Source organism: Dendrobium catenatum, unplaced genomic scaffold (assembly GCF_001605985.2).
Source record: "Dendrobium catenatum unplaced genomic scaffold, ASM160598v2 fragScaff_scaffold_1056, whole genome shotgun sequence".
In the NCBI taxonomy this organism is placed as follows: Eukaryota; Viridiplantae; Streptophyta; class Magnoliopsida; order Asparagales; family Orchidaceae; genus Dendrobium; species Dendrobium catenatum.
The window spans coordinates 7,668,689-7,686,784 of NW_021319518.1; the positions used below are offsets into that span (position 1 = coordinate 7,668,689).

The 18,096-nt window shown below is 33.4% G+C and overlaps 1 protein-coding gene across 1 annotated transcript; it reads right to left on the minus strand.

The window, feature by feature from the left end:
• Nucleotides 1–2,918: 2,918 nt before the first annotated feature.
• Nucleotides 2,919–17,257, minus strand: LOC110104642. Its single transcript, XM_020833832.1, has 6 exons — nt 17,081–17,257; nt 16,811–16,963; nt 15,336–15,541; nt 9,627–9,685; nt 3,303–3,396; nt 2,919–3,129 (listed from the first exon to the last, which is right to left on the minus strand). Exons 1-6 carry the CDS (start codon nt 17,216–17,218, stop codon nt 2,919–2,921), a joined length of 861 nt encoding a protein of 286 aa, XP_020689491.1. The 5' UTR covers nt 17,219–17,257.
• Nucleotides 17,258–18,096: the final 839 nt, after the last annotated feature.

Genomic DNA, 18,096 nt, shown 5'->3' on the forward strand with positions numbered 1-18,096 from the left:
AGTCCCATTAGTATAATCATATACAGATCCTGATATGCAGTTAAAAATTTTATTTTTCTGTACAGTACCGTTAAAGCTATTTTGTCTGAGGCCATGCTTGTTCTGGTCGTGTTAGCTCAATGGTTATGCTTTCTTTACATATTGAAGGTTCGTAAATGCAAGATCGAATATTGATGAATGTTTAATTAAAATAATAAATTCTGTTGATTTTCCGCTTTAATCAGAATTTTTTATTTTTCTGATTAGGAAATGTTGATTTCAGAAATTTATTTTCCATTAAAATGTAATTAGGAGCCCCTTTGTTTTTATATGTATTACAGACGCCTTCCAGAGTTGTGCAGATTATATCATTATAATGTATAAACGCCATCCTATAATTATAAATTTCTCTCTGAGAAAACGTGTGATGAAGCGCTGTCAAATCCATTTTGTATCGTGTAGAGCACCGTTATTCAATATCTGCGATAGATCCAATTTAATTATTGTTTCATGCTAAAAATAATTATGCTATCTTATGTATAAATATAATATTTATATTATACTTTTTTGTTTAAATATAATTGTTGTGTCCTGAACTAGTCACGGTGTTAGAAAAATATAAAGTTTAACGTCTTAGCTGTGTACGAAGATTCAGTACACAATAAGATAAGAGAGAAGTTGTAATATTCATAGGATACACCAAGATTTTTGTGGAAAATCCTGAAAAGCGGAAAAACCATGAGATATGGCTATTTATAGTTTTATGAGAGTGACATGACCAATAAATAAGAGGAAGATCAAGGGTAAATTGGGAATGGTTTGAATGGATGGCTGATGTTGAATCCCTTGATCGTGGACCGTTTATTGTGCATTTGAATGTCTTAATGATATCAGAATTTGACGATATTGGGCTCGTTGGATTTGTCTCGTCGATCCGCTCGATTCGACTATAAGCATGTCACTTTTGGAAACTATTTCATAATCCAAATTATAGTTTGAACCTTCAAAATGAGCTTCGGGTCTTTGACTTGGACTCATTTGGACTCAGATCGAGTCGAAATTGGTGTTGTTGGGATTGTATTTCCGAGACGTTCATTTCTACTATAAGTTTGTTGAAATCTGAATAGTCTCCAATTAAAATTTTGAAGATTCTAACTCATTTTTTGACTCGAGATTCGTGCGTGATCAAGATAAATTTTTGATGATATATCATCATCTATCATGCTTCTTGTTATAACACATGATGTATATCCGCGTGAATTTGAAAAGGCGAATGCGAAAAGAATTGATATCCATGCATTATTTTAAATGATTCAGCACAATAATAGATTGAATTATCAGAAATTCATATTTATGACAACTGGGATCAAATCGATGCAAACAGCCCAAAAATATACGTTGTGCTAAGTAAAAATCTATTAATAGCTATATTTTATGTTGGTGACACATTAGAATGACAAAAAATTTATATATAAAAAATAATGGGCAAAAGAGCATGTGTGCCGATGGAATGGCGGAGCCAAGGTGAGGGCACTTCGAGCACGTGCCTTCACTTTGCAAATGAAAACGAAAAAAAATTTAATTTTTAAAAGATTTTTTATACATTGAAAAGTTATTATGTTTGGACAAAAAATCGAAAATCCTGACAAATACCGAGCAATACCTAGTGTTCGGTACCGAGCACCTGTGATGTAACGCTTTATTATTAGTCTCTGGACGCGTTCGATGTCCGGACACAATAATTATTGGTCTCTGATGGTGACTAGTTTCTCTCTCTTTCTCCCCCTAGCCGGCAATGCTTGTTTATGCAAAAAGCCAAAAAAAAATAAGATGAAAATCAAATTTCTCTCAATGCCTTAAGGCTGCATGTGCAAAAAGACAAAAATATATATATATAAAAAAAAAACAATAGCTTGTTCTCTTTCCGTAAGTGAAAATAAGTTAGAAATCATTTAACTAATAATTATTTTATTTGTATTTTTGTATTAATTTTTTTTTTTATGTTTTGGTTCTATTTTAAGGGTTTTATTTTAACTTGTGTATTTTTTTTAATTAAGTAGTAAAATTTAATTTGAGTTTAAATAATTTTGAGATTTTAAATGAAATTTTTTTACATAGTTTGTTTTGATTTTTGTTCGCTTGAGAATATTTTAATTTTTCCTATGAATTTATTTTTTAATTTGCCTGCTCATTCTCCAATGAGAGGATTATATTTGCATAATCTCCAATTTCTTTTTACATAAATTTTAGAAAGGAGATTTTAATAAATTAAAATTTTATACATTATGAAGAAGAGATTATCGCAATTTTTTATACAAGTTAAAATATTTGTACAAGACTTATAATATATTTATAAAAAATATATTATTATTTTGTTCAAATATTTACCCATGATTTTTTGAGTATTCATGAAAAAGGTTAGTATTTTTTAATATTCATAATTTATATCCTCCTATTAAAAAAAAAATTCTAACTCTGCCAGTGTCCTTCCACATAATTGGAAAGACATGCAAAAATAAAACAATTTAGCTGTAATTATTACAAATATCCATAAAGCAGAATTGTCAGCATTACGGAATTTAAGAAAAGGGGTGACATTACTTGATGATACAATTAAGCGTGTTTTTTTTAATTAATAATAATGACGAGTAATCGTTCGCTGCCACCTGACTTCGCCAGGGCGCTTGACGATCCGTAAACCTCGGCCGATCTATCGGGCCACCCACGCCAATTTGTACCCGCAACCAGCGCTTGATGGCCCCACTAAAGGGACGACTGCTGCTCAAGGGAATCGAACTTGGAATTGGGGTTCCCACCCAAGCACGCCCACCAACCGAGCTAAGCATCAGTAGGTTAAGCGTGTATAAGTTAAAGAACAATTTAAGAAAAGTTCTTAATGCAAGCAAGCAAATCCTAAATTCACTCTCAAATAACACACACTATCTTTGCAGCAGAAAGGCAGTTCCTACCAAACCCATCCAAAAAGCAAGCAGAGTCCAGAAGGCAGGATTCTTCTCTAATCCAACTGGGGGTCTCCACACCATGAAGTCGCCCAAGAAGTCCCTCGATGATGGAAGTTGGTTGGTAGTGCTAACAAACTTCTTTCCCTGACCCCCATCTTTGTATTTGTCGCTCCAGGTTCCTGCGTATCTGTAGTATTTTACTCATTTTTAATCATATTTCACAAGCCATGACAATAAAGACTGACATGAATAGAGGTAAATCACTGGAAAAACCAGATAACTGAAGCAGCACAATGAATAATTTTATTATTCTATGTGGAGTGCAGAGTGCGGAGGGCGTCCGGAGACTAATAAAAATACGCCACGTCACCCCATTGCTGAGTACCCAACTCGGTACCCCTATGTACCGCTGGGTACCAAGTGTTTAACCGGACGGTTCTCCCGTCCGATGTCCCTGCATAATAAAAGCTCCAATGAATAGGGGGTGCTAGTTCAGCATTAATAACGAAAGCTCATGGTATACCAAAGATTCTTGGCATGTGTAAGAGGTTGACGAGAATTGATAAAAAATTTAATTTTTTGGAAAAAAAAAATAATGTGTATTAACCCATGCAATTTCTCATCATTCCTCATTCATCTTTGTGTCATCAACTCGGATGTGGTTGAATTTTTCAAAATTTTCTTATGTGGCAACCCATGCAATATAGACTTCATTCTTATATAATTTTGAGCTTCTAGACAAGTCAATGCTGTCGGTTTTGCAACATAGGCAACAATTGAGCACCTTGCGCTACGTTGCATCCACAATTCTTCATTTTTTCAATGTGTCTACTCAACTTCTTTATTTGCTTAAAATTATAGTGGTTCCACTCAACTTCTTTATTTGCTTCCCTACCTTTTACTTTCTATTCCATCTTAGATTCTTTTAAATTTTGTATTGTAGAAATTGATTTAATTTCTTAAATATTGTTGGAATGAATGAGAAAAGAAGTTCAGATGTTTGATAAAAATATTTGAGAAATATCTAGAGTTGAGAGCTTGGTAGCCAACCCCTCTTTTGGGTTATTCTTAGTAAAAGACTTAGATATCTTTCTTATATTTGCTTATCCTTGTTAATCTCTGCTTCAATCTTCATAGCTTACTCTCCAACCTTCCTAGCATCATCCAAAAGCATTTCCTCAAACTCTAGAACAATATTTTTTTTTTTTTTGAAATTTAATAAAATAACGAGATCATTAAAATTTATTGCATGCATATGATAATCCTATGATATTAAGTACTTAGCTCTACTTGGATATCTCCACCACATAGCCTAGCCTACTACTGCCTACCACCTATGTGAGAACGTACCATCAAAACCTATAATGAATGAATTTCTTTATAAGGGAGTACTCTACATACAAATCAACATAAAACATAAAGTGCATACCTACATATAAAAGCCATTTTATATTAATTTAGAATAACTAGGGATTATGGCAAGAGGCCTACTTTAAAAATATTTTCTAATATATGCTTGCCCAAAAATCAATGCAAAACATTTAAAATTCACAATTGCATGCATGAATCATCCCCTTATATAAAGAGAGCATTATAAACATTAATTAAAAAAAAAAAATAGATGACCCCTCAAAAAGAGTGAAGTTTTTTTTTCTTAGCATCTTATAAACTTTATTCTTGATCATCACACCACCCATGTCATAATTATTCGATAAGTTTTATGCTGATTGTCGACTATCTAATATAACCACATACTTGTCAACAGCGAATGGCGCACCACGACGTAAAGTTCTCCATGGAGCCATGACGCATAGCGCATGACGCGGCACGCGCCATTTTAAACACGATGCAAAATTACAAATAATTATAAAAATTATTATATGGATCCTATTTTAGAGTATCAATCAAGTTGGATAAGGCTTGATTGAATGTCTTTTTGGTCCAAAGTCTAAACCACTAAAGCGAGCTTCAAGTTTGTCCAAACTTTATATTAAAACAAAGTCTAAAAAAACTTAACTAAAATATTTTAATCATATCAAATAATTTTAAAAATTAATTATTATATTATTTTAAAAATTAAAATATATAAATATTAAAAACTAGTTGTAATTATATTAAAAATCACTAAAGTTGAAATTGTGGGCACCATTACGCACACATGAAGTAAATGGTGCGCGCCAACTTGAACATATATGCCAGGCCATGTAGCTGGCGCCATAGGTGTGTCGCGCCGTGCCATGAGCCATGGCGCGCGCCATTGACAAGTACGTGCAACCCTTAACTCTTCTCATTCAGGACTTGAGACCTGGCAACGGCAGTGCTAGAGTAGCTCAAGTGGAAGATAAGATTAGAGAGTCGCCTTAGATGGTTTGGTCACATAAAACAGCAGCCTTCCGATGACCCAGTTAGTAAAGCAGATGTATTAAATTTGGCTTATGTTAAGAAAGGTAAAGGAAGAGCAAAAAAGACTTAGTTAGAAAATATTAGAAATGATTTTTTTTTTTAATTAGATTTAAATAAAAATTTGACTCTTATCATGATACAATGGAGAAAAATGACTCATATAACCGACCCCACATAGTTGGATAAAGGCTTGAGGTTGTTGTTGTATCATACAACTCATGTCAATCTCAATAAATCAAGTTGAAAGTATAACCAAAATAGTTTACCAAATTCCATGAGTGATTTGAGGCACATAATTTATTGAGAAGATTAAGACCCGATTTCATGAGTAGGAATCAAGTTATGAGATAAGAAACTAAATGGCCATTTTGGTGGAACATATGTAAAACCTAGCCCCTCAAAATCCCACCCTAACTACATATGTACAACCCACCTATCTTGATTCAAATGATGATATGTAGCCAAACCCTAGATAAATTCAACATCTTAGAAGGCCACCTTTTCAAATGAATAGAGGTAAAGGAAATCAAAATAATAGGTATATTGAAAATTTTAATGACCCATCCAAGAAAATTAAAATGAACTCGCCTTCCCATGATGATATATATGATCCTAATAAGCTTTTAAATTTGATAGTGCAAATTGATGATTTCTTTGAGTTGCATAAGATGAATGATTGCAAATGGGTTACTTTTACTAAGATAAATCGCATTGGTTATGCAAAGATCTGTACGACCAACACATTAGCAAAAGAGAAAAGATTAAGGACCAATCTCAACTAGGTAGAGATGAAGGAAATGCTTAGAGGTAAATATTACCCAAGATACCATGATATGAAACTACATGGACAACTATTAACCATGTGATAGGAAATCCTTAAGTAATTAATCAACTCAACACCTTTGAGAACTTCATATTTAGGACAAACTCTCTAGATAATGATTGACAACTAGTTAAAAAATTAATCATTGATTTTAAAATACATATTAAGAATGAGGTAGAGATGTTTGACTCTCAAACATTAGAGGATGCTTTCCATTATAACCTCATGGTAGAAAAGTAAAATAAAGCTACATATTTTCCTAGACCTAGAAGTTAGACCACTACTACTTCTACCCAGAGATCTACTATTAGGCTTAACCATACAAATAATAGCACATAAACCACTAGGACTCCTATTGAAGGGAGACCATCAGGGAAATCATATGGTTTATGTGCCACAGGAAGAGTCACGTACAATACCAATGCAAGACCAAAACATTATTCCTATATGAGTTTCATTTGATTAAGGCTAATGATTATGAGGAGGCTATGGATGAGACACCCCCAAATAAAGGGAATATTCATATTGAGAATGACCATCAAATTGGATTCATGAGATACTTGGCAATTTTTAAGAATGAAGCAAAGGAATAGATGGGAAATTTTTTTCTAAAAGCACGTGCTACGTAATGACAAAAGGTGCAAGACTATCATTGATAGTAAGAGTACCATGAATGTTATATCCACCCATGTACTAATGAGGGTTAATCTTAGAGTCAAGCCTCATTCTGAGGCCTTTCCAGTGAGTTGAGTGAGCCACACCTCCCTTCCCATCACTAGTAGATGCTTAGTCCCCTTAAGATGGATGGCTATGTAGATAACATCTAGTGTGACAATGTGCCTATTGAAATATCAAACATTTTATTGGTCCAAACCTAGCTATATGATTTGACTATCATAGATTCTAGCAAGGAGAACACATGTATTCAAGCATCAGAATAAGACCATTAAGCTTTTATGTGCAAATAAAGTAGAGAATACATCTACAATAGCACCAAACAAGCCACTTTAATATCCATCCAAAATCCACACTTAAGCAAAATGCTTGACTACACATGATAGTGATTGGATCCCCTACTAATGTGGAAAGTGATCATGCATCTAATTCCAACATAATTTCACTTGATCGTAAGGACAGAGAGTAGAATTTAGTACTCTTAAGAGAGAGTTTATTAATCTTTCTCATTTCTTTTGCTTCATATAAGGGAGGTTATTCCGGAGCTAGCTAGTGGAAACTCACAAACTTACTGTGATCTCACTGCTTCTGTCAAATTTGAGTGACAATATCCCTGAGGATTTTTCTGATTAGTTGCCATCTTTGAAAGACATACAATATATTACAAACTTTATCCACGTGCCTCAGCTCTCAAATCTACCCCATTATAGAATAAACCCAATTGAGCATGTTGATTTGAAAAAGGGAAATTGATGAACTATTTATAAAAAGCTTCCTCTAGAAATACCTTAGCCCTTGTGCAATTACTGCCCTTTTGACTCCAATGAAGGATGACATATGGAGGATGTGTGTGATAGTAGAGCTAACAATCAAGTATAGATTCCCTTATACCGAGGCTTAATGACATATTAGACCTTATCTCTGAGGCCAACTACTTTTCCAAGATAGAACTTGAGAGTGATACCACTAAATAATGTTAAAGTCACAATATGAATGGAAATGTCGTTAACTCCAAAGATAATCTCTATGAGTCATTACTTATGCTCTTTGGCATGTCTAATGTCCCTAACAGTTTTATGAGGTTGATAAACACTATTCTAAAAATATATACTGAAAATTACCAATTTATTCATATTCAATCCTGATGATGACGGGCATTTGGAGGACTTCAGGATAGTATTTGAGCATTTAGAAAGGAAATTTTATATCAACATAATTTTTTTTTAGTAGGAAGAGGTGATATCCATGAGATTCATTATATCTATATCTAGCATTAATCCTGATCCCTCCACAATTAAGGAAATCTTAGATTGGCCCACCACAACAAGTTTTATTGAGATTAGAAGTTATAATGTCCTATCAATCTTTTGTAGGAGATTCATCAAAATATTTAGTGTCATTGTTGCTCCTATTACTAATATCTTAAAGAAAGACAAAATGGCTAGGAACTCTAGTGCGTAGAGAGTTTTAGAGCAAATAAATTCTTTATGACATTTGCACCAATGCATAGTCCTTGATTTTTTCAAAAGCATGTAAATATCTTTTGCTGTATATGGTATTGGTATAGGTGGCATCTTAAGCTAAAAAAACCAACAAGTTGCCTTCTATAGTGAGAAGTTGGATTACAAAATAAAAGTACTCCACATATGATATAGAATTTTATTCCATCATTAAGTCTTAAAAATGTTCAAGACATTAACTTTGTATAAAGAATTTATCATACACAATGATCATCATGCCTCAAAATTTATATAAACCCGATTAAAGTTAAATTATAAGCATACTAACTAAGTAGCGTTCCTACAGGATTTTTCATTTATTCTAAAACATAAGCTTTAAAAAGATAGTAAACTGTGGATGCCTTGTTTGGGGTGTTATTATGGTTATCTTCCTTAGAATTTTATATACTTGACTTTGATAGACTTAAGGAAGAGTACCTTGTATGTCCATATTTTCATGCCATTTGTCTAAAACATCTAGATATGACCTTATCATTACATAGCTCTTTTTCAATGATGGATGGTTGTATAGCGGGAAGCAGTAATGTATTCCAAGATCATCCTTAAGCGAATTTCTCATAATTAAGCTTGCATTATGCTGATATAATAGGTTGTTTTTGCAAGAATAAGATAATAATTTGATGGACCATAAATTTTATCAGCCCTAACTAAAGAGATGTTTATAGGTTACAGGCTCAATGTTACACTCGCAAACAAGCCAAAGTCATGAAAAATATATTAAGAAAGTACATTGCATTGCCCATTTCTTATAGACCTTGGGATGATTTGTCTATGAATTTTATCTTACAATTATCAAGGATAGTAAGAGGTCATGATGGCATTTGTGTGTTGGTGGATAGATTCTCCAAGGTGGCACATTTCTTATCTTACTCAAAGACACATAATGCATTACATGGCCTACCCTCCCCTATAGTCATTAGATAGAGATGTGATGTTTGTTTCTCATTTTATGGACAATATTGTGTAAGATGCTTGGTACAACCGTACAACATTAAAATTTTCATTTGCCTTCCACTGTCAAACAGATGGCCACACTAAATTTGTTAACTAGAATTGAAATGCTTAGTCGTAAAGAGTTTGGGCAACTAGAACCTTCATCTATCAACTTTTGAATGTCTACAAAAGTACTATCTCCACCACAAACAAGAAATTATCATTTTGAGGTTTTCTATAGACAAAATCCATATAGATCCAATAATGCAATAGGCGTCCCCAACCATGTAATTTCTAATTCTATTTTATATTCATTAAAGATTTTCAAACCTTTCAAGTTGATGTAAGGAAACATATAGCTGAAAGCATGAAAATCACAGTCATTCTTCCTGAGAATAAGAAAAAGGTGATTATGCATTAGTTTGTATTCACTTGGAGAGATATCCATGTAAAAAATACAAGTAATTATAAACTAGGGCCTTTGTCCCGTACAAATTTTTTTTTTTTAAGTTTGGACTTAATGCAAACCATCTTGATTAGCCATAAGATAAGTTAATTAGTCTATTTTTCAATATTAAGATATTGTTTCATATAAATAAGTTATCCAACCTTAAAATGATGCAGCTAACCCTTTGACTAGAGATCTATCTTACCAATTGCAGTATACTCACCAAAAAACATCTTAGAAGTGTAATCCATCATTATAAAGGTACCTACAAACCAAGTAGGTGATCGTAGGTTCTTAATCAAATGAAAAAATAAGCCACCTACTTAAGAAACAAGGGTCACAAATGTAGACTTAAAAAAGCTTGCACTAGGACTTGTTGAAGAATATATCGAATTCAACATTGCATAATGGAGTTCAAATAGGCCTAGGAAAAATTATTGAAAACTTCAAGCATGATATTATTGGCCCCATCACTAGATCAAGATCAAGAATCAAAAAAAGAGACAAAGGGTTATCATTGCCCCATCACAAGATCAAAATCAAAGTTTCAAATCAAGATCCAAGAGAGCAACATCAATCATATATAATTAAAAAAATCAGAATATCGAAATAAATAAAATTGTACTGATGATTAAAGTTTAAACATTCAAAAATTTAAATTTATTGAACTTCTAATCTTTTTCTCTGTATGGGAGGCCTCTTAATTTTATTTTTTATATTTTTAATTAGCATTAGGCCTTTCCCTCATATAGCCATTTCAGCTCGTCTATACACCGTTAAACCCCTCCTTTAACAGAATATTTCAAGCCTAGTCAATATATTCAAGCTAGATCACCTTGACTAAGTTTGGCTCTTTCCCTCCTCCTTTGGCCGCCAAACCACTTAAATATTCACCAAACACTTCAAATCACATCTAACATTCCCAGGTAATTTCATTTGTTGGATTCCCCATAATAAGAAACCTCATATCCAAATCTCTAAAGAGAGCTATAAGATTGTCCATCACCTTAACCCTTTACTTGATCCCTTCCTCTTAACTACCATCTCCAATATAATTATTCCAACCCCACAAGAGTATTCCACATATTCTTAGCCTCCTAACACAGCAAATGGAAGCCTTGGATCACCCTTCCCAAGACTACATCAAGATTGGTGTAATAAAACATAAAAATATGATGTGTTCAGTCAAGGTAAGAATAATGATTTGAATTTAGTTTATCAAAGTACTTTAAGGCGGAATAATAAATATTACTTCTCATATGATTAACATGATAAATATCAAATCAAACATTTAAAAAACTCCATAAAATTTAGAAAGGAATGACACTTTCAAGTGTTTGACTGCAAGTGGTTTATCCTTACGAATAAGAGCTATAGAGAATTTGATAGTAGATCGGAAAAAGGAATATTTTTAGGATATTCTAATCATAGCAAAACCAATAAAGAATTCAGTAGGAAAACCTTCATAGTATAATAATCCATATATATCACATTTGATGAATCTCAATAAGGATAAACCATTAGAGTTGAAAATCTCAATCAAGATGAGACAAATAAATAAGAATTATTCACCCGCTCTTGAGTTGCTAATCCATCTAGTTACCCAAAAGAACTTGTTATTGGAGATCCATGTCAGAGAAATAAAAATAGAAGAAACTTCAGGAATAAAGTAGATCACTCAGCATACTTATCTCAAATGAAACATTTGAATGTTGAAGAAGCATTAAAATCATTAGTATTGGACAGTAACAATACAAATTAATAAAATCAGTTTGTTAGAAATTATATATGGGAGCTATTCCCAAGACCTACAACCAACATATACTGGGAACAAAGTAGATTTTTAAAAATAAGGCAAATGATTCAGGTGTTGTTGTTAGTAATAAAACTAGCTTGGAAACACAAGGCTAAAACCAAATTTAAGTTATATATTTTGAAGATCATATGCATTAGTAGCTAGAGCCATTAGGTTATTTTTAGCCTTTGCAAGCTATAAATGATTCAAATTATATTTGCTAAGATGGCATTTTTAAATGGATTCATTGAAGATGTGTTTGAAGAACATCCTCCCTCCATATATTTATTAATCATATCCATAAAATCATGCATACAAACTTAAAAAGAGATAAATTGTAGACTCAAGAAACCGAATAGAAATGTGCATGAAATGTTGAGCTCCTTTCTAAATAATTTAAAATTTACCAAAGTAAAGGTAGATGGATACCATCAGTCCATAAAAAGAATGAGAGAAAATATGATTATCAAATAAATATACATTCATGTCATCTTGTTTGGAGTGTGAAACAAATCTTTATATCACAAGTTTGTTATGAGTAAAGAATTTAAAATGAGTTTAACAAGAGAACTTAATTTCTTATTTGGATTATAAGTGAAATAAAAGAAAAAAGGAACTTTTATTTCACAAACCAAGCATACTAATGACTTGATTGCTAAATTTAATATAAAGGATACAAACAAATAGGTATTCCCAAAAGCTCTTAATGAAACTAGATAATGATGACTAAGAGAAATCCACAGATTCAAAGTTGTACAGAGGCGTGACAAGATTCTCATTATATTTGATATCCAATAGTCAGATATTATGTTTGTTGTAGTTCTCTACATTAAATTTCAAGCAAATTCAAAGGACCCTCATTTAACAGTTAAATGAATTTTTAGATATTTAATTAGCACTCTAGATTTAGGGTTATGGTATCCTAAGAATGAACATTCATATAAGCTTGTAGGGTTTCTAAATGCAGATTATACAAGATGCAAAGTTGATAAAAAACAACACAAACATATATCAATTATTATGATTGTCTCTAGTATCTTGGTCCAATAAGAAGCAAAATTCTAATGCGCTATTCACTATAGTGGTTGAGTTGTTTTAGCAAGTAACTATGTCACATAGGTTCTATGGCTAAGAAAACAACTAGAAGACAATGGGATTTGTGTCAATCATATTCTTATCAAATATGATAACAAAAGTACAATATTAAATAAAGACATAGTTCAATTTTCACAAACTAAGCATATAAGAATAAGACATCAGTTCATTAAAGATCACGTAGTTGTAGGTGTTGTAGTAGTAGAGTTTGTGAGTACCGATCAATAGCTTGTTAAAATTATTATAAAACCTTTTATGCAGATTGTTTTTGTTCCCTTACATGATGGTTTGCTATGCTCGATCCAACATAGTAACACAAAAACAAAAATGTTCACAAGGTATAATAGGATAAGTCTCTTATAGTTAACATTTTGATAAAGTTACACATTTCATAAAAAAATGCAAAAAAAAAAATATTTTAAGAGGCTTAATAGACATCAGTTAAGGTTAGTGAGCCTCCACTAAATTAACAGCTACATGCAAAACTTGTCATGTGCATGTTAACCTAAAAAACTACTTTGTATATATTTTTTATGCCAAGTGGACTAAAATTGTCCTCATTAGCTTTGATCACTCAAGTTACCAAGCAAGCTAGATACCATTGACCCTTGACCACATTAAATGCAAAATTAAATCATACTTATAACAATTATAAACTAAACCCTTATTATGGCATCTTGATCTCCTTCCTCTTCATCATCCATCTTAATGTCCAGCCATCGCAAGAGATCAAAACAAATGAGCTTCCTCCTCTTGATCTATGCTAAATGCTTCTCATCCTAATATCTACCAAGCTTCAATTAACCTACCTCATTATATTGACCCATCAAAAGACTTTGGTTGCCATATCATGCAATTGTTTGAGAGCTCTTGCCTATAGATTCTCTTACAAAAAGCATTGCAGTTTAAGTCTAATTTTATCAAAATATTTTATAATAATATGATAGTCAATGACAACCACGCCTATCATACTAAATCTTTTCTTCATAACTTTCCTCTGTCTATAAATCTTGATGCAAATGGACTGGAGTCAGCACTGCTATTCAACAATTCCCCTCAACCATATCATGAGTTTAACTTCCTTATCTTTAAAACGCTATTTCATAAAATACATTCTAAGACATTTCATTTTATAGAAGACAAGTGAATTGAAAAAAAGAAACCCACTTTTTTTTTGTGACATATGTTCTTACACAAACTAAATTTAACATATTTAGTGCTAACTTTCTCATCTTTTGCAGTATTATGTGTTTACAAATCCATCTTATAATAGGACACATAGTTTGGATTTTCGCCATCTAATTGAATTTATTTTGATATCCAAATATCCGAAGTGGTTTTCATTTAAAAAAAAAAATATCGAAAAAGCCTAAAAGATACTTGAGAATTTTCAAAAACAACATGCTTTGTTTTCAATAATTAAAAAAAAAAAAGTTGAAAAGTGCAAACGTCCCCTAAGAAATTATGTCTAATGGTTTCATTTGAGTTTGTGCAGATAAACAAGTTTCACTATTCAAACCAATACTCAACATATGAAGATGGCTCCATAGATTAGGAATATTTTATTTGATCTTCATATGTACAAAACATGTGAAAGAGAAGTCTAAGAAGCTAGCAAGCCCAAAAAAAGAAACTCAAACTATATTAAAATCTAGAAGGGTGTTTTCACCTATTATTATATATTATTTAATACAATAATTAAGGCAATATTTTTAACATAGTTTGAAATATCATATGATCTATTTAATAAACAAATTTTCAAAAATGGGTTATAGAAAATATGAGGAAATCAAAATATGAAATTTTGAAAATGTTTGCTCTCTCCATTAAAGTTTACTAGCTTTCACAAACGCATTGTGCCTGTTCAATATTGAGACAAAAAATTGACCTAAAAAATTAATTATTAGTATGCCTCCATAATGAATTGGACCAGCGATATATGGAGGCTTACTAATTAAGCATTAAGGCTTGTGAAATTATTCATCAATTGAAGCAAAATTAATTATAGCAATCCTTCTAATTCAACCCCCTCTTGAGCCACATGTAAAACTATCACAAGAGACTACCAAAGAAAAGTAACATTTTCTTTGTTTTACCTACTTTGAGGACAACATTTCTCAAGTAAACTCTCTACCCTAAACTATTCTCTTTACAATACTGTGAAAACTCTATTCATGAAGTACATTAATAAGGTAACTGATGATTGGATGCTCGAGATGAAAGGGGTGATTATAGAAGGTGATAGTGCCAGTATCATCAAGCATATGCAAAAATTAAGGAAGCATGAGTGGAAAGATTGACCACAGGAAAGTGGTTAGTTTGGCTAGATGAAGATGTTCCACTCAGTTTTGTTTGTACATTTGCCGAGATGTATTAAAGCTGTCCATTTTTTGTGCTCAGAGGGTCATAGAGGAACAATTCTTTTGGAAGATTGAAGATAATGATTCTTTGTATATACCTCAATAATTTATTGATATTCCTGAGGAGGATTGTTGTTGTTTTCTGTTCATTCTTAGGGGTTGTTTTGGCCTTAGGTTTCTTTTTGTTTCCTCTTGTGATTGTTGATTGTAGAATGCAATATATGTTATGTATTCAGGAGTACTAGAACCTTGAAATAAAAATAGGAAGAAATTCAATAACATTCATTTACCATCAAACCAACTATTGGCAAAAATTAAATAAAGAGTATAACTAAACAAACCTGTCATAGCTAGAGCCAATTAGTGGAATTGTGACCATCTCATCCTCATATATTTTGAGCTTTGGTGCTTGCAAAATATACCGAAGCTCTGCAGCTTGGCGTCTGATGCTAACACTAGGGTGCTTCTTCTCTAATTGTTGATAGAGAGCAATGCAATCCCTGTGTCTATTGTTGGCCTCATAAGCCATTGCAAGCCAAATTTGAATCTGAAATGTAAGAAAGAATTAAGAAAAACTTCTAAATTTTAGTTGCAAGCATAAGTAAACCTATTATCATTATAGTCAGACTTATTAAGTATAAATGACATCTTGAGGCTAGACTAATACTTCAATTCCACAAAAAATGATTTAATTATAGCTTGCATCAGAATACATCTACAAATACTAGATAAGACATATGAACATTTCCGATGGGCTTTGTTTGGCAATGATTACATTTACAATATTCAAAAGTTGCCTACATTGCAACATCCATCTACTATTATATAAGAAAACTAACCTTCAAAAACTGCATCAACCCATCCAAAATATTTGCCTTCATCGCATGAAGAACATACAAAAACATAAGTCGACGAAAATTAAAGTGACAACTTCCTCTTCTATAAACCACAATGAAAAGGAATAAGTTTATGCCTCTAATCGCTAAGCTATTAGAAGTGAAAACTTCCACTTCTATAAACCACGATGAAAAGGAATACATTTATGCCTTTAATCACTAAGCTATTTGCTGAGTTGTTGAGCCAAATTAATGCCTTATAGAAAAGTCCTAAATAGAAATAATACACAGACCAAACTCAAAGTATGATTGCGGAGAGGGATGGTAAGGGAGAGGGAAGCCCCATTCGAAGGGCTTGTGGGAGAAGACCCAAAAAAAACAATATTCACAAATTGTTTCATTAAGGATATTTTTAGGGATTTCACATATAATTTCAATTGCCTTCTATTTTCATTATAAAAAGGTGGTGTCATTATTAGAGTTTCAACACAATAGACTTAAAAAAAAAAGTAGAGAATGCATGACACTGCATTTCTCCAGCAAACACTTCACCAACTTCACAATGTGGAAACTAAAGTACAGAAACAAGAAGTAGACACAATGAGGCGGACCTGAATAAAAACTTTAAATGTTTTTTTGCATTGATTTTCTTCTAACTATTTACTCTCAGTGATTTCAATTAGATCATGAACTAATTCCCTTGCATAAAATAATTGATCTAGTATCAGTTCTTGTAGATAATGACAAATCAGTTTTAAGAAAAAGCAACGAAATAAGAAAAAGATAGCATATCGTTGAAACAGAAAGCACCTCACCTAGAGTATATAAACCTTTACACGTTGGATTTCAATATAACAAATCATAATCTGGTATGCTACTATTAGGCTCACAAACATATAGCAGTTCAGAAATGCGTCACAATTCTCTTCGAAGTAGTCCAAAAAATGAATCAAGATTTTAACAAGGACTAATAAAATCACCTCTCCACCAAAGAGTGTTGGCCTAGGGATAATGGTGAGAGCTGCTTCTAAAAATTCGATGGCCCTGGAATACATGCCCTTGCCATATGCCTTTTGTCCCAGCTCAAACATTAGCTTGGCCGTCTCCCTCCGCTCCGCCTGCTCCTTGGCCAGCTACTCTTATAACAAATATAATAAAATGGACAAAAAGTAAACAACAAATTCTTCAATCTGTATTTTTAAATCCGACTAAATCATTTAATTGTATCGTGAATCGAAGAAGCGACCGACCTTCTCGAGCTCACGACGGACGCGCTCGCGCTTTTCCTCCTCGCTCTCGTCCTCGCCGCCCCCCTCGCCCTCCTCTTCAGCAGCGTCAGGGGCGCTGCGGCTCTGAAGCTCCTCAGCGCGCCTCTCAAGCTCCTTCATATCTTCCAGTTCCTTCAGCCGGTTGAGAAGCTCTTGTTCCCAATCCCCCCCGCCGCCACCACCGGAAGGGGGTGAAGGTGAGGAAGAGGAGGCTGTGGCCGGACCCAGCATGGTTTTCTTACGGCGGTGAATCGGCAGAGGCGGTGTTGGGTGAGACGTCTCTCCTCCGGTGGCGAGGAGGGATGGAAGATAGGACTTGGATACCGCGGCTTCCGGCCGACGCCTCTCCGCCGTCGTACTCGTCGTCACTATTGATGGCGTATCTCGTTTCCTAGAAGGCAAAGCGGCTTCAGGGAGGAGAAGCGCGAGGTTGGTTAAAAGAAGCGCCGCAGCCATTCTCGCTCGAGGTGAGATGTGGGCAGCGAAGAAAACCAGAAGATATTTTTGCTTCGGGCTTTGAGGCTTGCGGGAGGAGAGACGGCATCTGCTTTTTCCTGTAAGAAAAAACAGAACTGGAAATATGTAAAGCGGCGAGTTCTACTTCCCTTGCGTGCGCCAACTCTCCAGGCTTTTACGTGCACGAATCGGCTGAGTGGCTTGAGTTTACCGGTTCGCAATCTGGACAAATGGGGTCATTGGATTTTAATAAAATATTAACATGTGAAGTGATATATGGATATTTAATTTGATTTATTTTTTTTAATTTACATATCTAATGTGTTTGTAGAATTTTAAGCCAATCGCATCAAAAGCACATTAAAGCACAATAAAAGAGCTTTCAGAGCAATGAAAGCGCACCTAAAATACAACTAAAACGCAATAAAGCGCATAAAAAAGTACGATCAAAATGTACTCCACGTATTAAGTTTTAAGTCGATGTCCGGACATATCCTTTGTCCGCACCTAATAATATGGCCATTTCGGAACCTCCTAAAATA